The sequence below is a fragment of the Mastigoproctus giganteus genome, chromosome 9 (assembly GCF_048544385.1).
Source record: "Mastigoproctus giganteus isolate SK-2022 chromosome 9, ASM4854438v1, whole genome shotgun sequence".
In the NCBI taxonomy this organism is placed as follows: Eukaryota; Metazoa; Arthropoda; class Arachnida; order Uropygi; family Thelyphonidae; genus Mastigoproctus; species Mastigoproctus giganteus.
In genome coordinates, this window is record NC_143583.1 from 183509084 (window position 1) to 183532990 (window position 23907).

At 38.2% G+C, this 23907-nt stretch overlaps 1 protein-coding gene across 1 annotated transcript in view; it reads left to right on the plus strand.

Annotated features, from left to right (window-relative positions):
- Pgi (glucose-6-phosphate isomerase) overlaps nt 1-23907 on the plus strand; it is a 251466-nt gene that overhangs the window by 2394 nt on the left and 225165 nt on the right. Inside the window, exon 2 of the mRNA XM_090381526.1 lies at nt 6912-7005. Within this exon, the coding sequence (XP_090237652.1) occupies nt 6912-7005 (94 nt within the window). The remainder of the gene's footprint in view (nt 1-6911; nt 7006-23907) is intronic.

Here is a 23907-nt window from a genome sequence, read left to right on the forward strand (position 1 = left end):
CTAAAAATGAAAGTGACAGTAGAAAGTTTGCAGCATGTCACGTTTTCATGTTATGGCTTTGTGATCCTTTTTTTTCCAAAAACTGAATTTTTACTTATCTAAATGTACTTGACTATTTTTCTTGTAAATTAATTGCTTGAAATAGAAATGGCAACCAGTAAACACTTCAAATGGATAAAAAATATATTTAAACTTTATAAACACCTATTTGGATTTAAGTAAGTAATTAACCCACAAAAGTGGAGGCAAAAATAGGAAATTGTACTACTTACAGTTATTTTTTCCTCTTATGAACAGAATGGCACTCCCTTATCAGAATCCAGCAGTAGTCATCCATCATTGCTGGATCCCATTGTCCTCGATATCTCTGCTCCATAGTGTGCATATCTTGGTGGAATTGTTCCCCCTGCTTATGATAGATCCCAAGTTGTCCGGAAAGAAGTCCAGGTGCAAATGTAGGAAGTGTATCTTCAGCAACATTTGGCATCCTAACCTTTGATAGTTATGCAACAATTCTTCTGTCAACTCTTTATAGTTCTCTACTTTACTTTTTTATTCCCAAAAACCCGCTAACAACAGCTCTGAAGGATTTCCACGCATCTTATTCAGTGGCTTTGTTTAGTTTCAAAGATTTCTTCCTTTAAAAGCTAATTTGTGAGCTACGAATATACCCTCCCTCAACTTGGCATGACTCATTTTTGGAAACTGGCTTTTTAAGTGCTCGAAACGTTCACTATTTTTGTCCAGAGCTTTTACAAAATTTTTCACGAGACCCAACTTAATGTGCAAAGCTGGGAGAAGCACCATTTCAGGTTTCACTAAAGGCATGCATTTGATGTTGAGTTTCTCAGGAATGTATTCTTCTCTGTTGGGCCATTCCTTCACAATATAATGAGGTTCTACTGCTCAACAATCCCATAAACACAGGAAACAACGATACTTATAAAACCACCCTGTAATCCAAGCAATAATGCAATTACTTTTAATTGCTTTATTAATTGGAACTTTAAAACACCATAACCTACCACTAGATCTTACAGATCGAAACTAACTCCAAAAATGTACATTAAAGTGCTAAAGACAGCTTGTCTTTCACAGAGGCACCTGTGAGCTGGAAATATAGAAGGGTCCAAATGTGCTACTGCATAATAAGGATTATAGCAATATAACTCAGAGGGGCCACTCCTGAGAGCCATAAAACTAAAAAGAGGTATTAGTTTACCATTAAATTGGCGCCTTCGTAGCCAGGTGGCAGGAGCAGTAGTGCATAGCACATGCTTCTTGATTAGACCGGGGTTCGAGCCCGTACCCACCAAATACGGCGGATGCGGTAGGTCAAAGAATGACCACCGCATATTCCCAGCCCGGATAAAGGGTCAGGGTTGGCGTCAGGAAGGGCATCCGGCTGTAAAAATTGCATGCCAAAACAATAAAAATGCTGACCCCATATAATAACGGGAAAAGGCGAGGACAAAAAAAAAAATAAGTTTACCATTAAACAGATATGCCTTTTGTTACAATAAATTCAACCGGGAAAGGTACAGAGTACGACATTGAACGGTTTCGTTGATTTTGAAGTTATTTTACATTTTTTTTAAACAAATGTTTTTGCATTTTTCTAAAAACTCTGACGTGATAGAAACTTTTTACTGTCATATTCGTAATCAGCACAAACAAATTAACAAAAAATGTTTACTTTCACCTATGTTAGCAAAACCTTGTTGACCAGTGTTATTGGCCTCTCATAATCATGGCCAAAGGTACACTTGCCTCTTTTATTGTTGCTTTTTAATATAATTGCATGATTTCATCAACCCGAGCTGACTTGTTTAATTTTAGTTTCAACAATTTCTCTTCTGTTTTCTTCTGAGCTATCACAAAATCATTTTGTTCCCAGTAGCTATACTTCTGGTATTCCCACCACAAAAAGCTTCATATGTGAATGTAGATGCAAAATATTTTTTTAATTTGTCAGAAACCTGAGCAGGATAATCAGTAGTTATGCCACTTATATCAAGTGGGCCAATTTGATTTATCCCTTTACTTCTATTATTAATATAAAAGTAGCAAAAAAATTCTTAGCTAAAGACTTGGTTATGATCTATCTTAGCTTGCCTAACCCCAAGTAGTAGCTGCTATGATTATTTCCTGGAATGCTTCCAGTTAGAATTTGTAGTTGGTAACTTCATCAGTTAGTCCCACCAAAACAAATTTAAAAACTATGGCCATTGTAGTTGCCTTTACAAAAGCAAAATCTGTTCCCTTTATTTTTGATGGTAGTTATATCTTTATGTAAATCCCATATCAATATATTATTATCAATGCCACCTGGTAGGTCCTTTATCTAGATTCTTAATGCATGAAGAGTCACTGCTAATAAATCAGATCAGATCAGATGTATGTAGAATGTGATTTATGAAGGCAGCACCAGGAACATCCATGTACAACTCTGCTGTATACACTGTGAAGATAGCCTCTGTAGAATTGTTTGTGTGGATTGTGCTATGTTCTGTTGTTTGGCTGCTTTGCCACCAGAGAGCAGCAATCACCAGGAGGGCTGTAACTCAGTGCCTGTCCCTGGCACAAGGAACCAGGCTGAACTAACAGTCTGCCCAGGGAGGGCAATGATCCTGCATCCATTGGAGGAAGTACTATACAAGTGGGTGCTAGGAAAATTGATCCCTTACTCCTGGTGGCTCAGACCATGGGTATCAGCAAAAAATAAATAAAATAATTTTTTAAAAAATTTGTGGGGGGGGAGAGAGAGAGTTCCTGAGACTTATCAGGAAGATATGTACAAAACAATGCATAAAGATACAAGATTAATAGAAGTATTTTAGCAATTTAACGTTAAATATTTAAATGGAAGAATAAATACAAATTCAGTGGAAATTAGGAATGAAGTTGATATTTAAATAACAGGTATTAAGTGGGCTCAATAACCGAGTGGTCAGGGGCTGAAGTGCAGTTGCACATGCTCTTTGAGTAGACCAGGGTTCAAGTCCCTGACTGCGAATTACGGTCTATCTGGCAACCCCACTGGACTAGCATGGCAGATTATGGTCCATTCCCTCAACATGAATTGCTGAGGAAGCTTCTATCCTGCAACGGATTGATAATGGCAGCAATTTACCTTTTTACTTTTTCAAAACAGTTTCAAAATGTAACTACAATTAAACAAGATTCTATAATGCCACGATTAAACATAATGCGGATAAATAATTTGGAAATTGTTTTGATGTGCTAATTCATTAACCAAATCGTCATCCTTAATGATATGGTTGACCAAATATTAAGTACAATATTCCAAAACAAGGGTCCAAGAATGGACCCTTGCAGACATCCATGAAAGACTTGATGAATGATAGAATGAAACTGTGAAGAGACAGACAGATTGTTGAGAAAAATAGTGCTGAATAAGAATAAAAATATATAAGGGACATTGTATGGAACAGAGATGTTCACAGTACTCTTCCCACCAAAGGGAGTTGAAAGCATCCTTGAAGGTAATGAAGACAGCAAGAGTACATTTATGGGTTTCTTGAGAGAATAATGGGTACAATGGGTTTCTTGAGAGAATTTTAAGAATGAAACCAAGGCATCTTCAGAGCCAACGCCAGGAGTAAATTCAAACTGGTTTTGTGAAAATAATAATTCTTTTCTAAAAGAGAAAGCTGTGTGTGTGTGAGAGACCAAGGTTGGCCTACAGGTTGTAAAAGAATTTTCAAGGCTGTCTTCCAAATAGAAGAAAATATAGATGAAGATAAACATTTAATGTATACATGTAATAAAATTTCAGGATAAGTATCATGGAGTTTAATTAAAACTCACCTTTAACAAGATCTGCACTAGGACAACAGTTAGGTTTAATTTTTGCAACAGATCAACTGTACTGTTTTTTTTTTTTTTTTTCCCCTCTTGTTTCTCTGACATGGTGTAAAAAGCAGTTGTCCACAATACATCCAAAAAATCTCTGTAAATATGTAGAAAGTTTAAGTTCTCCCATTATAAGACATTTCGATCTGCTGGCCCACTGTTTTTGACTATGGTTCTTCATATTCATCACAGTCACTTGGTCTATAGCATGTTCCTACTCTCCTTTCTTCTTTTTCCTTGTGCTAGCATGCTCTTATTCTCCTTTTATTTTTAGTGCTTATGTTACACCAGACTGTCTCAACATTACACTGTCTACCCACGTCAGCTGGGTGCACCACCTTATATTCTATGTGCACTTAACCAAGAGCACAGTCCTCCTCCCTTGTCTTGTCTATCCCTCCTCTCACATTGTACTGTCCATATTCAAATTCTATCCCATTTTATTCTTAACATTGTGCCTATAACACTCATAAAGAGGCATACATTTAAATCGGGGAAGGATGGTTGCAGCAATTGCAAAAAAAAAGTTTTTGGCGTGTTTTTTTTTTCCCCATTCTGCTTGTGGTACTCCAGTATGTTTTCTTTTCTGTAATTTTTTTTTCATGCAGTAAGTACTGGAAGTTGTCAAAGTAAAAAAAAATTAAATATTTTTAAAAAATGGCTGTGTTTTTCTACATTTAATTTTAAACAAAATTTAATACTGCTGGAAATGACTAAAAAAAAAAAAAAAAATCTTCTCAAGCTATCCCTTTATTAGCAAATTGGCAGTACACCCCTCATTGTAGGACCATCCTGACAGAAATAGGATTGTTAATGGATCACAGCCATAGGTTCATGAACGGGAACTTGCCTGGCTAATCTAGTTTACTATGACAAAGTCATTATATAAACAGGACCAAATTGGGATTAATGGCAAGAATGTTTGTTGGATCAAAGCCTGGCTAAAAGATAGGAGATAGAGGGTAGCCATAGATGTACATAATTCAGGGTGGATCAAGTGAAGTCAGTGTTGAGACTAATTGTTTCATAGCTTTGTTAATGACATCGATGAGGGATTGCAGGGGAAGTTTTCAAAGCTTGCTGATAATTTAAGGTAGAATCATCCTTTCTACCTTTTGATAAAAGGTAGAAGGGATGATTAACTACCAGAACCAGGCTACTTTTCTTGAAGATGGCTTAGATCAATTGCACGAATGGTCTGAAAAATAACAACTGAGCTTTAATGCTTCTAAATGTAGGGTTTTGCATAAAGGTAGGGGAACAGAAATAATGGAATTTATTACATTCTATATGAAGAATGACTTAGAAGAGCAGACCGATTTACAACTTACATCTTGGAGTGGAGAGGCTTAATAGAGGTATATTAGGCCCTGAAGGGAATTAGCAAAATGAGTTGGGAAGGTATATTTTCACTGGTAGAAGAGGAAAGAACTAGGGAGCAAAATACAAAATTTTTGAGAGTAACAGAAGGCTTGATTTCATCGTTTACTTTCAGGCAGCATATTCTAGTCACTGAAATGAATTTCCTTCCACATTTGTCAAAGTGGATAGTTTGGTAAGGTTCAATGTGGAATCGGATACCCACTTTTTGGCAACAGGGAAGGTGTGAATGATAGAATGCTAATATCCATAAATGTAGCAGAACAAGTCTGGAGATAAGTGATACCTACATTCAGTAGCCATACTGAACTATATGAATACTACTGCTCATATATCAATCATTGGCATACACATGTAATATCTATAAATTGTCACAAAAACTTCAGTTTCCATATTTTTGGAGAAAACCCCCATTGATGCCTTTGGATTTAGAGCACACAAAATACATATAAGAAACAGTTAAGTATAAACTTTTTTTTTTTGTAATACTACTTGTTGCACATGCAGTGGGAGACTGCATGTGCACAGGCATTATAAACATTTACAGTTTAATAGTGTTAAATTATGCCATATAATTTAATTAAAATCATAGTGAATTGTTTTAATTTTTGTACTCTGTGTCTGTGCACAAAATTTAAAACAATTCACTGCACACAAAACAAAAATGTAACTTTATTATTATTATTAGCCATATGGTGCAAGGAAGCCTGAGGCCAAGCCCATACTCACCAGATGTGAGCCCCTGAACTTGGAGAAATTCAGTGCAAAAATTTGGCCTGTGAAAATTCAAGAGCCAGCTGGATAGGTGCCTACATGAAGAGAGAACCATATTAGTAGTTTGTTTATTTATTTTGGGTTAGCTTAGCAAAAGTCTAGTACTACTTTCACTGTATGGCTAACAATAGTAATTTCTCATGCAGATATCAATTTAAAAAAAATCATTTTGTGTTTTTACAATCAAATTAATGAATTTGGGTAGTTTCACTATTGAACATTCAGCGAAATACACCATTCTTTGTTTGTAATAGTAAATTGCAATGAATGGCATCGATTTAATTGTATCTCATATTGTGACTACCTTCACAATGAGTTACCATGTATTGCACTACCTCAAATAAGTAACGCTTCACCAATGGAGAAGACGGTTACTTATTCTCGGCTGATACTACCACCCAGACAGCACCGCTTCAAGGCTAATTGGCCTATCATCGGTAGGTAGGCAGGTATCCTGGTGTTGCAAATCATGCCAACCCAGTTATGAAGTATAACACCACAAGTAACAATAGTCTTCTCCATTGGTGAAGATTTACTTATTAATGGCACATAGCAGCTTATGTGCCATTAAACCTCCAACTTATTTGAGGTAGTGCAATACATGTAACTCATTGTGAAGACAGTCACAATATAAGATACAATTAAATTGATGCCATTAATTGCAATCTACTATTACGAACAAAGAATGGTGTATTTCACTGAATGTTCAAATAGTCAAGTTACAATTCATAATTTATTATACCTTGTACATTTATTTTTATTTAAGTTTCACTATATAATGATTGCTGAACCATTGCTTATATAATAGCATAAACTGAATTAAAACTGACTGGAAGTTTTTTCAGTAATTTTTATTAAAAAATGTATTTTCTTATTTTTAGCATTATACTGCAAACTCCAGAATATGGTGAAATATTACTAGATTTTTCAAAAAACTTGATAGATAAAGAAGTTTTTAATTTACTAATTGAACTGGTAAGTAAAAAATTTCTTGGCCTGAAAGTAACCTTACAAAGCATGAAAAGTGTGACTGGTTTTAAAGATATCTGTTTTAATAATTTACTAGAGAAGATAAAATAAAAAAGCATCTATTATGCATTAAAGAAAAACAATTGCATATGATGAGAGTTCATCAAAAAGGCTACTTGCCTTATAAATATATAAAAATCTAGACATGTTTCTTTTAGAACATTCTGCCAACTGTCTTCACTAAAACTTTTACAGGATGTTTTTTTTTTTTTTTTTTATTCATCATACCATTTTATTTATCAGCAGAACATAAAATATTGTTTAGAAAATAAATTAACACTTCCACTATATTTAGCAGTGCTGGGAAATTTATGTCACTATCTTGTTCAGTATATCATCCATGTTCATCAGTAACTTTTCATAGAGTATGAAATTGTAAAGAATATTCACCATGTCCTTTGACACAGAAAAAAATTTCATCTTCAATCATTTTGTTCACCTCAGAAATGGTTCATAATTTTTATCTCTGGAGTTATCCCAAAGGATAACTCCAGAGATAAAAATTACATGATTGTAACCCAAATGACATTGGAGGCTGCACTAGTCCTTTGTCATACATCCTGTTGCCAAAATATTTATCCAGGAACCCTTTCAGTATGGGGCATTGCATCATCCTGTTGAAACTATTCATCTATATCAATACCATAACCACACAAAAATAGACAAAAAAAGTGGTCCTATTTACACTAAGGTAGACATCACTTGTCATGTTTCCATTGACAAACACTGACCCTGAAATGTAGAGTGCACACTGCAATAATGTGTGGATTCACCAGAGTCCAAAAATCTTGTATTTTGGTTATTCATATAGCCACCTAAATGAAGTGCCCTTTGCCAGACTGAACACATTGTTCTTTCATGTTTGGTGTTAGTGCTTGGCTGAGAATTGTAAGGATATGCAGAGAAGTAACTTTGATAAATCTTCCTTATTCCTTGAGCTACACAACAAGGTTTCCTGAGTTTCATCAACGCTCTCTCTCTCTCTCTCTCTCTCTCTCTCTCTCTCGGCGCCTCCGTAGCCAGGTGGGAAGGAGCAGCAGTGCGTAGCACACGCTTCTTGATTAGACCGGGGTTCGAGCCAGTCACCACCAAATACGGAGGATGCGGAAAGGCAGGAAGACCACCTCATATTCACGGAGTAATATGGCCTTAGTTGCTAATGCTCCTAAAAAAACCAAATAACAAATAACTCTCTCTCTCTCTCTCATTAGTGACCTAATTCGCTAGGTCACTGAAAACTTAACTACCGTCTCTTATATGATCTAGTTTTGGTGCATTATAGCCTTAGTTGCTAATGTTCAAATAAAACTCAAACTAACCAACCAATCTCTCTGATATTATTAATGACAGTCAGCTTGCATGATCTTCCCGTTCTTTTAAAACATGGCCTGTTTCTCTCAAATTGATCCACTAACCTCAAAAATGTGTGGTTTGTTGATCCATCATGCATACTGAAGTGCTGTCGTTATCTTCTTTGAGCAGAAACAATTGAATTCCCACTTCTGTGATATTCCTCAACCAGTTTTTGCTTGATGCTGTATGCTGTCACTTTACACCAGCTGGAGAATATTCAACATTTCCAGGATGTTGTTGGTGTAAAAAATTTGAAGCTTGCAAAACTGCAAAGAAAAGAAATAGTATGCTGAAAGGACAGAATTCATGGGGTTCCTGGGCAATGTGACACTCTCACCCCTGTCACTAGTGGACGAACCCACCGCTTGGCAGGTATATAGGTACACTGCATTCATGTAGACAGTAATTCGATGTCAGTGTGGATAAATGTCATGAGTTAACCGACTTTGAAAGAGGGATGATAGTGGGTGCCCGACACATGGGTCACTCTATCGCAGAGGTGATACAGAAATTTCACTATCCCCATTCAACAGTATCAAAGTGTATCGGGAATATGCCATTTTCCGAATAACATCTCATCGTGGACAGCGCTGTGGACAGAGAAAGGTGGTAGATGAACGTGGCCGTCTATGTCTGTCTCGTATTGTTTCAGCCAACCGGAGAGCAACAGTTCACCGCTGACTTCAACGAGGGAGGTGCCTAATGATCTCCTAATGGTCACCAGGACCATCAGGCGATCATAGGTTATGGAAGCTGCCGACCCCCAGAGTCCCATTGCTAACACCATGACACAGGACTCTACGCCTTAACTGGGCGAAAGAACATCGGCACTGGACCTTGGATGATAGGAGACAAGTTTCCTGAGTCCCGTTTCCAGTTATTTTGAGAGGGTGCATATCTGGTAGAAATTGCACAAAGTTTTGCACCCTGTCATGTCAACAAGGAACTGTTCAGGCAGGTGGACAGCCGGTTATGGTCTGGGGCATGTTCAACTGGCACATGTTAGGACCTCTGGTATGTCTAGATGCATCTCTGAATGGTCCAAGTTACTTGTCCATCCTTGCAGACCATCTGCATCCCTCTGTGGTCATCATGCACCCAGAAGAATGGACTCTTCGAGCAGGACAATGCCCCCCCCCCACAGAGCCGTGATGACAAGAACATGGTTTGAAGCGCATTTTGCAGATTTTACCATCATGGAATGGCCTTCCCGTTCACCGGACATGAATCCTATGGAGTATTTAGGATGTATTTATATGGAGTATTTAGGATGCTGTGGAAAGGTCTATTTGAGCCTTGGATCTTCCACCAGGAACACAACAGAATTATGGACAGTGGTGCAGCAAGCATAGATGGAAATACCTGTGGAATGCTTTCGTGAACTAGTGGACTCAGTGCCTTGGCGTGGAACTGCCTTTATCTGGGCGAAAAGTGGGCTAACCCATTACTAGGTATCCCATGATTTCTGTCCACTCAGTGTATGATTAATATGAAATCATCCTCTGTATGACTGGAGAAACACGAAAATCGAGAACCATTATCGTATCCAGGTATCGTAAACGTGTCGTGATTTGCAGGTTTTTAAGTGGTTTTTTTTTTTTTTTTTTAGATAGACCTAGGAGCACTTGTATGCATGGTTAAGGGGGGCATATGCCCCTCTTCCCACCCCTGAATACATCTCTGGAGAGAACTAGTGATACTGAAAAGAAAAACAATTTATTTAATTTATTTTCTGGTAGCAACAAATCTGGCCAACCTCTGAAGGAGCTTGGTGTTGTTGTGGCTGATGTCCAGATCACAAACTCATAGGTAGAAGTGGTAGAACCCCCCCTCACCTTGCAGGGTCCTAATGACAGTATTGTTGCAGGGAGATGCACTGCCCCAGGTCAAATAAAGGGCCATGCTGGCAGAAGGCATGGTACTGGAAGGATGGAGAAAAGTTGTCACTTGGTGTGGGATACCTATTTTACCTAAAAAGGTTTGAGTTAAGTTGAGTTCCCTGTCTAAACTGGCTAAAGACGAGAGAAAGTCAGATGAAATTGTGTATCTGCTGGTGTTTTGTTTGACATTGTAAAGGAGCAGGAAACAGTGAAATATATATCTGCTGGTATGCATCCACGTTGTGAAATCTTTGCCTTTGAATGATTAAAATGTGGTTCTCTCCAGTACTGTATTCTGCCATTTCTGAGGTTGTGGCATAGCCCAAGTGAATGTGGTGTTTTTGCTTCTCTAGACATTTATGGACCATCCTGCAAGATTGCCCAATTTATGACACATGACATCAGTCACTGATTTTGTGTACTGCCCCTCAAATGTCCAGAAGGAACCTGAAGGGAATCTTAAAAAGTTGCTTCACTTTTTTGCCACTTGAAGGATAGCTTTTGATGTTTAGGCTATTGCTTTTGACATCTGTGCTGCTTTCTTGCCAAGACAGGAAGCTAAAGGTAAGCCAGGGCCCAACAAACATGGTTGCCATGGCAACTAAGAAATCCAACTTGACAACTATTTTTAAGTAGTAGCTGTGTGATTGAACAGTTAGTTCTTTGTTTTATGGTCACTGTGGTCTGAACCTATAATGATTAGCATAGCTTTTGAAAAAGATATAGTAAGATGGACTCTTAGTATGGATGCTAAATTCTTATCAGCATTACTTGATTGAACAGATCTCATTGGTTGAAGGATATGATCCTTAATAATACATCTGCTCACATTTTTCGGCAATACGTAAATGATTGCAATAAGGAGCTATTTAAAAAGAAGAAAAATATTTTATTGTTAGTTGATAACTGTCCTGCACATCCCCAGATTCAAAATTTGTCCAACCTTAAGCTAGTGTTTCTCCCTCCCAATGCAACATCAATTTTACAACCAATGGACATAGGTGTAATCAAGAGTTTGAAAGGGTTATATAAAAGATTTATAGTTCTACATATAATCAGTCAAAGAGAACAGGAACTTAATGAGTCTACATTGATATTGGATGCTATAAATTTATTGAATGATGCGTGGAACAACATTACTTCGACAAACATATCAAATTGCTTCAAGAAATCGAAATTAAATTCAAATGAAATTAAATGATGGTTTCTACGTAACAACGTTGTAGGTTTTAATAATAACGTTGATGAATTTGTACAAGTTGAGGACAACTTATTAACTAGCATTAGCATTAATAGAGGCATATGATGCAAGAAAGCAAGCTTATACAGCATCAGCCAAAAAAAAAAAAAAAAAAAACCCTTCCCATTTCACCCATCCATTCGAATTGTTTTAGCATTGTTGAAGTTGTCTGAAATTCCGAGTGATCTTCATCAATGACACTTATTCTTCCACTTCTAAGCCATTCCACCCATACATGCACATACACCTTGAATTTATTTAAGCTGTCAACTTCTTCAATGACAGACAGAAATTTGTTCCAGCAATCAACCACCTGCTGGCTAAAGGCAAATTTCCGCACATCTATTCAACAACTGTCTTTCCTCAATTTGAATTTATGCCCTCTCAAGCAATTAATCTGAGCAAGAGAAAGAATCCCACCACTAATAACATTAGTCCATAAAGAGCAGTGTCCATTGATTACTGCTCTGTCTTCTCCCACTCAACCATCTCTTTATCCATAGCAGCAATTTGCCTAGTGGTCTTCCTACAGAGAGTGACATTGTAGAGGCTGTGCTCAACAAAGATGATAAAGAAGATAATTGTGATGATGATATGATAAGTGAAAGTGAATCAAAATCAGTGCCGACAATCTCACAAGCTCAAGCTACAATGGGCACATTAGTCAATTTTTTTGAAGGAACTTAGAGTAATAATGGAACTTTTAACACAGTGAGTGTTTTAAGGGGAAACTTAAGAAATATCAAAGTGAAAATTTAAAACAAACATCAATTTTAAGATTCATAAATAAAGACTAATTGAAATCATGTTTATTAATTAATATTGTTTTTAATTATGGAGAAATAAATTGTTTAGTATTAAGTGTATGGTTTTAAATTACAGACAAATAAATTGTTTAATATTAAGTGTATTGTAGTTTATACAAGCATATTAATACAAATAATATGTAGGTATATACTTATATTATTTTTTTCTCTCTAATATTTCTTTTGTTTTTTGAATCTATCTTTTTATCAAGTTATTGAGAATTTAAATAAATAGGAGGTTGTGTTGTTATTTGGTTTTTAGGAGCATTAGCAACTAAGTCCATATTGCTCCGGGGATATGCAGTGGTCATTCCCTGACCTTTCCACATCCTCCGTATTTGGTGGTCATGGGCTTGAACCCCGGTCTAATCAAGAAGCGTGTGCTACGCGCTGCTGCTCCTGCCCACCTGGCTACGGAGGTGCCCAAAATAGGAGATAGATTTAACACCACTGATTAAGTGCTCATTGTCTAACAGCCCCAGGGGTTTCCCATTTCCGCTTTCAGTGGTATAGTGAGTAATGGTTATAACGAGGAAATTTGTAAGTCCCTTGATGCTCATTATAACCAAGTTCGACTGTGTGTGTTTTTTTTTTGTTAGTTGTTGGCACCATCGGCTTCTGTGGCCATATTGCACCTCCCAAGGTTTTTGAATTTTTACTCCGATCCAAGCCCGAGGCAGGATTCAAACCTGCGACCTTTGGGTTGCCAGGCAGGCACTTTACCCACCCGGCTAGCCCGGTCGGCGTGCATGTGCGTGGACAGACAAAAAGGTAATTATCAGTGTATTTTTGTAGTATTTGGTAGGGGAGTTGAGCTATTAGGTGTAATAACCATGGAAGAATTGAAAGAACCTGTATGCTAAAAAACAAATTACCTGAAATAAAATGCAGTTAATATAATTATTGTAAGTACCTAAAGCTGTGGATCCTAGAACTTTAACTACTTCGTTGGGGGTTGGCATAAGGTATGTTTATGTCAGACGGCACCTAGGATTTCTCCCACCTCTGTGTGTTCGCTGTATCGAGGACAGTACACTGTCAAGCCAGAGACTTGAAAGTGTGTGGGCCATGTCTGTGCAGTGTGATTGTGTTGTGCCCATTGTTTGTCTGGCTTATTGGCCGCCAGGTCCCTAGTGGGGCCCGATGTTGCCCAAACCTCACCATGTGGAGGGCACCTACATAGCCAGGTGGGTAGGAGCAGCAGTGCATAGCACAAGCTTCGTGATCAGACCGGGGTTCGAGCCCGTGACCACCAAATACGGAGGATGCGGTAAGGTCAGGGAATGACCACCACATATCCCCGGAGCAATATGGCCTTAGTTGCTAATGCTCATAAAAACCAAACAACCATATGGAGACTAGCCAGGTGTGTCCAGTATCACAAGTTGCTCTGGCAGATCCTGCCACCTAGTTTCCTGGGATTTCAGCAGCTAGGACCTAAAAAAAAAAAAAAAAAAATTACGTGTTTGACCTTAATGCTTAATGGGATTGCTGGTTGGGGTTGAATGCTAGAGAGATGTGTTAAAAGGCCTAATAAGTCGGGCAAAATTTTGATGTTATTAAATTTAGAAGTGAGGCTATACGTTAGATAAAAGATAATAGTGTTAGTTGTCTTAGAGATTTACAACAAACCAGTAGAATTTAGATGTTGATTAGAATTTGGCGGCATTGTTAAGGGGTGTACTCGGTCAGTTTAGTGAGAGAGGGGGAAGACTGAAGACTGGGGGAAAACAGATAGAAGAATAGGGATGATAGTGTTGGCATCCCCAAAGAAATTAGTGGAGATGAGCTCCACTAGGCAAAGTATCGGGGGAGGTAGGGAGGGGAGGAGACAGAGAGCCCATCCCACTCTGGGAGTGGGATATGTTAGCTGGCAGCGGGAACCCACCAGGCAAAGGGGTGGGTTCACGCTGCCACATAAACATTTACTTCATTCATAATCTGTATTCTCACTCTACTTGCATTCTTTTTTTTTTTATTTTTTTTATTACTTTTTTCTTATTTTATAATTTTTTTTCCCCCCAAGTTTTATATATATATATATATATATATATATATATTTTTTTTTTTTTTTTTTTCACTCACACTCATTCATCTTTTTCTCACACACTAGGGGGGATCCAGTGATGTATAGAATAGAATCTTTAGAATAGAATCTTTAATTGCAGCAATGATAGACATACAATTAGTCCCGTCACGGCATGGTGGTGCCAGGGGTTAACAAAACATTTACAAAAGAGATACACATGAGAAAAAAAGATAAATCAGATTATTAACAAAGCACAGTTTTACATTTTCAGTTCGATGAGGATACCCTTCCTGTATTTTTTATTATTGACCACTTCTTGGAGGTCTCCGTCGATGGCCTGCAGTGAGGGCAGCATTTTCTTTGGCAGGAATCTGTCAGTTAGTACTAGCCGGTTACGGTTTGCTAGCAGCTGTGCTGAAGACCGGAGATAAGGGGGAGGAATGCGCCAAGAGCAGTGATCCCAGAAGTTCAGCTCTGTAATTTTACCGGTGGCCATCTTGATGGTGAACAGCAGCCTTCTTTCTGCGATGTAGGACCGGAGCCTGCGTAGTTGAAGAGCTTCTGCTAACTGCGTTGATCTGAGAGCTGGGGGAAGGTGGAGTTTGCTGTTGGCCCATTTTAGAAGCCAGAATTCGGCAGAGAATATTCTTTTGATGTTGGATTCGGCGGCTGAGGCCCATATCTCTGAAGCATACAGTATTGTCGGGTAAAGGATTGATACGATGTATCTTTTTACCAGTTGTGGGTCGGTGGTGTGGAGCAGCTGTTGTTTGGCGACCCAGCGTAGTGAGTTCAGCCTCGACTGTATGAGTAATGTAAATTTAAATACTAATTAAAACTAGGGTTAGTGTTTACTTAGCTGTAGCATTTATGGTTTGTGTTCTTTTTCTCACGCACTTACACTTTCATTCATTCTTCTAGCTCGCATTTCATTTATTTGACTCTTGCTTTCTGCACTGCACTCTTGGGCACCTCAACTTATTCTTCAGTTATGGTGCAGGCCAGGGGAGAATGCAGTGATAGTGTTTATGTGGTTAGTAAATGTTTCTTAGTATATAAAGTAGTGTGAGTTATTTTTAACTTATATTCTTTCGGCCAATTACATTTGCTCTTACACTCATTCCCATTCACTCTCTCTTTCCCTCATGCTAGGTCACTCTTTCTTTCACCAAAACTGCCATTTATTCCCTTTTACCATAATTCCTAGTTCACTCAGTGCCCAACCTATTCATTCTGTCTTTCATTATCATTCATTCATTCTTCTTTCATTCTATATTGCATCCCCTTGCTACCAACTTACTGATATTTTTCAGCTAATCTGCTTCCCTGGCTGCCTGTATATCTTCCTCCCCTACATAGTTACTTATTTGGTGTGGGGCCCCAGGTTCCTACACATGGCAGGTTAGTCCTGGGGAGTTTTGTCATGTCAGGTTTCTGTCAGGGCACTGAATACTGCTATCCTGACAGTTTTTAAGTCATCTTCTGGGTGTGGTGGGAAACTTGGGCAATTTAACTATTGATTATTGTTTAATTGCTGGGGGGGTGCTGAATTGCTATTCTTTGGATTGTTCTGCGCATTTTGAATACTTTCTGTATGAAAGATGTAAAGGCTTTATAATTTTCCTCTTATATGATGAACAGATGTTCTTCTCTCCTGGGAAGGGGCCCAATCTGTGCTATTAGCTCTGTTCTTAGGATGGCATATAGAATGTTCCCAGTCTTCCCTCCCGCCGCAGGTGCAGTTTGGGTCATCAGTCAGCCCTAAGGAGGTTAGTTTTGCCTTTAGGGACCATGACCTGTCAATATAAATGTTGTAAAAAGTCCAGGGGCATACCACTTAGATGGCTTTGGGTGCCATTGACACCTGTGGCAGAAACCGTTTGATAACCAGACCTCTGGTTTCCTGCTCCCACTCTGTTTGCCATAGCTCATGGAGCTTTGTGGCTATTCTTTTTTTTTTAATCATTGAAGGCGTTGGTTGTATCAAGGGCTATCCCCAGAAATTCTGTGGGTATGCCCTTTTTAAATCTATAATATAAGCCTCTTTTGGCTACTTCCAGGTAAAGTGGGAGAGCTCCGGTGCAATGTAGCGCAGGTGTGCTTACTGTGCGACGCTCTGGTAATAGTGAGTAGTATTGTCCTATGTATCGATTCTAATTTATTCCTATTTCTTACTATGGCCGAGCAGGTGAACCACGCACCAGCTGCATAGGTGATAACAGGTAGGAACATTGCACAGTATATGATTGCCAGGTCTTTCTTTTGAGTCCCCAGTCTGCTCGACTGATCCTGTTGGTCATACCTGCATAATTTCTCACTTTCTTTGCCAAGTAGATCAAATGGGGGTAAAAAGTTAATTTTGAATCAAAGACCGCTCCAAGATATTTTAGTTCTGTTACCATTTTTATAGTGGTTGTGTTAATTTTGATTTGTGGACGTTTTATGTCCCAATTGCCTTTTAGAAGTGTTTGTTTGGTTTTTTTTCAGGCGATATTTTGAGCATGTGCATTTGTACCCACTCCTGCAGCTGTAAAAGGGCAGCATTTGATCTTTGCTCTACAACCACTCGCATGTTACCTTTTACAAGGAGAATCATGTCATCTGCAAGCCAGGCTTTCCACTGGGCCCAGATCCCAGGCCAGAAATTCATCCAGAACAATGTTCCAGAAGAAAGGGCCAAGGATTGAACCCTACAGGCAGTAGGATGTGCATGTCAATTTCTGGAACCTTGTGCATGCTGAGACACTTTGGTCTGTAAGGTAGCTGTTTATTACCTTATAGAGGTTTTGTGGGGCATTTGCCTGGCGGAGTCTCCCAAGGACACTAGGCCACCAGAGTGAGTCAAATGCCCCAGCAAAGTTAATGGAGATTGCCAGCATATATATCTCCTCTGTGTTTTTAACTGTTGTCAGTAGGTGGTTTGCGTAGAGTTGTCCTGCTTAAAACCATACTGATTATTTGAATGTAAACCTGCTTCTCTGTAATATTGGGCTAATCTGCTATATATTAGTCTTTCATATATTTTCTCTAGTACTGGGAGTAGGGCTATTGGTCTATATGATTTGGGATCAGTAAGGAGTTTTTCAGGGTTTTTGAGAATTAGTCTTAACACTGCTTTTTTCTATATTTTTGGGAATATACCTTCTGTTATACAGTTATTATATAGTACTATTAATTTGTCTGGTGCTATTTCCGGTAATTTTTTGATAATTTCAACCTCTAAGAGGTCAAAACCTGGGCATTTATTGTTTATAGTTTTAGATAGTGCTATTTCTAAGTCTTGTATAGTGAATAGAGGTTCAATATTGGCATTGTCATATTCAGTGTTTTCTTTTATAATGTCCAGTTAGGTTGGGGAAAGATCCCCAGTTTCACTTTGAATAATACTGTCTAGGATGTTATTTACAGAGTCCACCCAACACATGTTTGGGGTTCTATCTGGTTTGACAGTAGTTTCTAAGACATCTCCTCTTGGCAGCTTGTTGGTCACTATTCTGTAGACAACTCCCCAAGGGTTATTGTTTCCAGTGGAACAATAACCCTTTTTCTTGTCCCTTATGAGGGCTGTATACTGATTCCTGAGAGTTCTATAAGAATCTCTCAGTGCATCCACTTCATTTTGTGGCCAAGATGTTCTGGCTCTTTGAAAATTTCTCCTCGCTTGGTGCACCCTTCTCTTGAGTATAGTCAGTTCAGGGCACCACCAGGGGACTGCCTGCTTCCTCAGTTTTTTCTGTGGGATAGACAGATCTGCTATTTTTGTTAAAATGTTTGTCATAGTCAGTGCTTGTTTGTCTGGGCTACAGTTGCTTGATCTAGACCACTCATTTTCCTGTTTTTGCAGCTGAGCTGCTGTATGTTGATTAAAATTTGGCGGCATTGTTAAGGGGTGTACTCAGTCAGTTTTTAGTGAGAGAGGGGGAAGACTGAAGACTGGGGGAAAACAGATAGAAGAATAGGGATGATAGAATAGGCATCATCAAAGAGATCAGTGGAGACGAGCTCCACTAGGCAAAGTATCGGGGGAGGCGATACTTTGATATCACCTGATTACCACTCTCTGTCTCCTCCTCCCTCAACCATCCCTTTATCCATAGCAGCAATTTGCCTCCAATGCCACACTGCTCCAATTTGTGCAGCAGTCTTCCATGTGTAACAGTATCAAAAGCCTTTCTAAGACCCAAATATATAATATCAAAGTTATTCCCTGCATCCAGTTCTTTTGTAACTGCATCATAGTATCCAGTCAAATTGGTCAGGCAAGACTTTCCCTTAACAAAACCATTATAACTGAAGTCTTGTCTAGATGATCCTGCAGTGCTTCTTTATCCAGTGCCTCCATTAATTTTCCTGGAACAGAAGTTAAACTCACAGGTCTATAATTACTTGTGTCAGCCTTTGATCCTCCTTTGTCAGTTGGGGTCTCATTTGCAAATCTCCAGTCTATTGGTATCTCCCCTGAGTCCAAAGAAGCTCTCATAATTATGGCTAAGGGTTTGCTGACTTCCTTTGCTGCCTCCTTTAAATATAACTGGATAGATCCCATCCACCCCGGGTGCCTTTTTTATGTTTATCCTCAACAATTTCTCCTCCACTTTGCCCTCAGTTATTACAAAATCATCTAGCTCACTGCCAGAGTTTACTTCACCTCTGGCATTCCCCTTCCTGAATAATTCCTCATGTGTGAATGTAGATGCAAAATACTCGTTTAGTTTGTTAGCCACCTGAGCAGGATCATCAACAAATATTTTTAAAGTATTTCAATGTCACTTTTTGTTCTACATTGGTACCAGATAACTTAGAATTTATTTTATCAAGAAAGGCAGTGAATATTTTCAAAAGAAGGACGGACCTTTTGACACTGTTGAAAGTGTAGGAGAAAAAATTAAAGAGAAATGTCAACAGCTAACTTCCCAGAGTATAAGACACTGCCAAACGGAAAAAAATTTTAAGAACATAGATGGTTTCTTCACCATCATCAGGAAATTTTTGTTTTTGCTGCAAACTGTTTTCATGGAAGAATAAAGAAATTGAAACATCAGACTTTATCACAGGATTTAAAACTTGGTGGAAATTTAACCCAAAGGTTTCTGACCATGAAAATAGTGAACAGCAGCTCTCATTCTTGGAGAAGTGGAAACCTTAAAAGAGCAGGGTTGAAGTCTCAACAAACTATTGGCTACATTCATCAAACAGTACTGGATAAAGAAAGAAAGAAATGGTGAGATGTTTTAAATTAGCTTTTAGATGTAATCTTATTTCTGGCTAATCAGAATCTTCCTTTTCGTTGGACATGATGAATCCATATTTTCTACAAATAAAGGAAATTTTAGAGAAATGGTAGAGTTGTTATCAAATTATGATCCCATTTTGAAAGAACATATTTTAAGAATTGAACGTTCATCTGATAGGAAAGAACCTTCATATTTATTGCGAGAGATTCAAAATGAGTTTTAACATTTTAGGAAATTATCTGAGAGAAAAAATAGTAGCTGATAATATAAAACAAGCTAAATATTTTGGAATTCTATTTGTCAGTACACCAGACTGGCCAAATGTGTATCCCACACTGACAAAATGTGTGAAGTAATTAGATATGTTCACATTGTAGGTGACAAAGTTGAAGTGAGGGAGTCATTTTCAGGCTTCATTCCCATTGTTGGAAAGACCGCTGCCGAAATCACTAAAGAAATTTTGAATAATTTAGATAGGGGTGGACTGAGTATAAATCCGTGCTGTGGTAAAGGCTACGACAATGAGTCAACCATGGCAGGAATTCATGGTGGAGTCCAATCTAAAATTAAGGAAATTAATCCCAAAGCATTGTTTATGCTTTGTGCAAACCACTCGTTAAATTTATGCGGAGTGCATTCATTTGCAAGTGTTTCGTCATGCATAACCTTCTTTGGAACTTTGGAAAACCTTTATTATTTCTTTTCAGTCTGTCCACACCATTGTGAAATAATGAAAAAAACAAAGGAATGACATTCAAAAGACTTGCCCAGACACGGCAAGTGCGCATTATGAATCTGTAAATATGGCCAAAATGAATTTTGAAAAAAATAACTTCCACTCTACAAACATTGTCTGAATCTCAAGAGAATATAGATACCAGAGGGACCACTGAAATTTTATTATCATCCATATGTGATTTTTCGTTTCAAAATTATCTTTCTTTCTGGCACAAAATTTTACAAGAAATTAACCTTACACAAAAGTATTTACAGTCGGAATAAGCCTGGAAAAATGCGTTGTAAAGTTACAGACCTTAAAGTTATTTATTAATGAAGAAAGAAATAAAATTATAGAAAAGGCTCTTCAATTCACATATACAACTTGTGAGGAAATGGGCATTTCAATGGGTAGAAGAGGAAGAATAAGGATAAAAAACAAATGCCAGGAGAAATTACGAATGATGCTGGACTGTCACTCCAAAGGCGCCTCCGTAGCCAGGTGGGAAGGAGCAGCAGTGCGTAGCACACGCTTCTTGATTAGACCGGGGTTCGAGCCCGTAACCACCAAATACGGAGGATGCGGAAAGGTCAGGGAATGACCACCGCATATCCCGGAGCAATATGGCCTTAGTTGCTAATGCTCCTAAAAACCACATAACAACAACTGTCACTCCAAGAATTAAAAACAGCAATGTATGAATGCCTGGATAGGTTTCGTCAAGAACTGGAGGTTCATTCAAAAGTAGTATTCTTTCAACGTTTGGCATTATTCAACTGTATAATTTGGTGGTTGTGAAGAAAGAATATATGAAATGCATATTTCGAAGCTGACAGAAATTTTCAATGAATTTCATTATGAAGAAATTATATTAGAAATTGGCCAACTAAGACATCACTTACAAGCTGCAAAAATAACTGTTGAGGAAACAAAACAGTGGACAACTTTGCAGTTTGTAGAGTTTATTATAAAGCGGGATTTTTCTGAATCTCTATCAAATGTATTATGTTTAAGGTTCTTTTTAACAGTAAGTGTATCTATAGCTTCTGCAAAAGAAACTTTTCCAGATTAAAATTAATTAAAAATTACTTCTGCTCATCAATAGGACTGAATAGATTATCAAATCTAGCTAGATTATCTATTGAAAATAAATATGCAAGTAAAATTAATTTTGATAAGGTTATTGATAAATTTGCCGAAATAAAGACACGAAAATGTAAATTATAAATCTCTTCTGTTATTGATTTTCACATTTTATATCTCTTTTTCTCTTTTCGTTATTATATTAAATACTATGTAAATACGCTGTACTTTATTTTATGAATTTTGAACGTTCCTTGCAAAATGTTCCTTAGTTTTCTGTGATTTCTTAAAATCAATTAAGCTTTCAGACATTTTTTCAAGTTGATAACATTATTTAGGGGGTGACACCAGAAGGATCTGCCCTGGGTGCAAAAGACCGTAGCTAGGCCACTGGGGTGTAGAAAGTGGGAGGGAAACTCAACAATGGGAAACAATTTTTTTTTAATCAACTAGATAGTTATTATTTATACCAGCACATTAGGGAAGCAAGAATATTGTATAATCATCACCCAAGAATCTGATGACATTATAAGAAATAATAAGCAAGAAGTGATCACAGAGTTCAAAGCTGGATGATGAGGAGATAGGTGGCAGTTGCTAAAGACAATGGAATGGGTTTTATTTTGAGAAAGGAAACTGTGACAGCTTAAGGTGCTTCATCTCTGTCTGGAGAGATAGCACAAGGTGTTCAAATGCATTAGAATTATGGAATGTCTGCAATTCTGCCCAGACACGATAGGAGGGAGTATATGATGAGAGCCTTGCCAATCAATTTGGCCCAGGAGAGATTGTGCAAGACTCATGGGGTAGAATTTTTTTCGGTGTGGTCTGTGCTTGCTAACAGGAGAGACTGCTTCTACAGGAATGGGATACACTTAAATAGCATTATAGCCGTAGTAGCTTATGTGCCATTAAACTCCCATAACAACAACACTTAAATAAGAAAGGGTGCAAGAATATTTGCTGATGCTATTGAGGCAGTGTTAGTTGGGTTAGAATACTGCTAGCTTGGGGGGGGGATTCACACTCTAAAAGGTTAACAGTAGCTGCAGGCAGAGGCAAAAGTGATTCTTGTACTGCTATTGTAATGAGCAGCAGCCTAGAGAGCAAGTTACTGGAGATTTCAAGTAAATACATGGGCTGTGTTAGGGTAACTAAGAGTAAGAACAGGCACATGTATACTTGCATGTACACCAATTATAGAAGTATAGTAAATAAATTTGATGAATTCGAAGGACTGTTCAAGGCATTAAAAGGCAGATATTGTTGGGATACCAGAGACATGGTATCACACAGATATAAGCAGGGCAGAATTGGAATTTAGGGAGTACAATGTGTACAGAAAGGACACAGGGTAGGAAGGGAGGGGTTATGCTGTTAGTTAAGAAATACACAAAATCTAAGGAAGTACATCCCATTGACATGGGTGGACAGTGCAATTTTGAGTCTGTTTGGTGTGACATAAATGCAGAAAAAGGGAAAATGAGAGGAGTGTGTTATAGGCCTAATGACACTGATGAGTACAATGAACAGTTGTGCAGAGAAATAGTGGGCCAGTAAATCAAAATGTCTTGCAACAAGTGATTTTAACTTTCCAGATATTGACTGTAACTTGTGGGTTGGTCACTCACACACTAGCAAGACTTTTGTGGATTTATTGAAAGATTGTTTTCTACATAAACATATACAAGTTGCAACCAGAGGGAGTAATACTCTTGATCTGATTATCAGCAGTGATTATTAATGCATTAAGAATTTGCAGATAAAGGAACCACTAGGTAACAGTTTGTTTGTTTGTTTGTTATTTGGTTTTTAGGAGCATTAGCAACTAAGGCCATATTGCTCCGGGATATGCTGTGGTCATTCCCTGACCTTTCCGCATCCTCTGCATTTGGTGGTCATGGGCTCAAACTCCAGTCTAATCAAGAAGCGAACGAACGGAGGGGTGAAATGGGAGAGGGTTTTTTTTTTTTTTTTTTTTTTTGGCTGATGCTGAATAAGCTTGCTTTCTTGCATCATATGCCTCTACTAATGCTAATGCTAAAGAAGCGTGTGCTATGCACTGCTGCTCCTGTCCACCTGGCTACGGAGGCGCCTTGGGTGACAGTGATCACAGTGTACTGATGTGGGATTTACTTAAACGTGTGACTACCATCAAGGGTTTGTTTGTTTGTTTGTTTATTATTTGGTTTTTAGGAGCATTAGCAACTAAGGCCATATTTCTCCGGGATATGTGGTGGTCGTTCCCTGACCTTTCCGCATCCTCCATATTTGGTGGTGATGGGCTCGAACCCCGGTCTAATCAAGAAGCGTGTGCTACGCACTGCTGCTCCTTCCCACCTGGCTATGGAGGCATCTACCATCAAGGGTAAAGGGAAGGGTTTTTATTTTCGTAAAGATGACTACAGTCGTCTCAGACAGTGTTTCAGTTCTATACAGTGAGATCAACTGATGATGTTACCAGCGTGAATTGTAAATGGGAAGCCTTCAGGGACTTAATCTTGG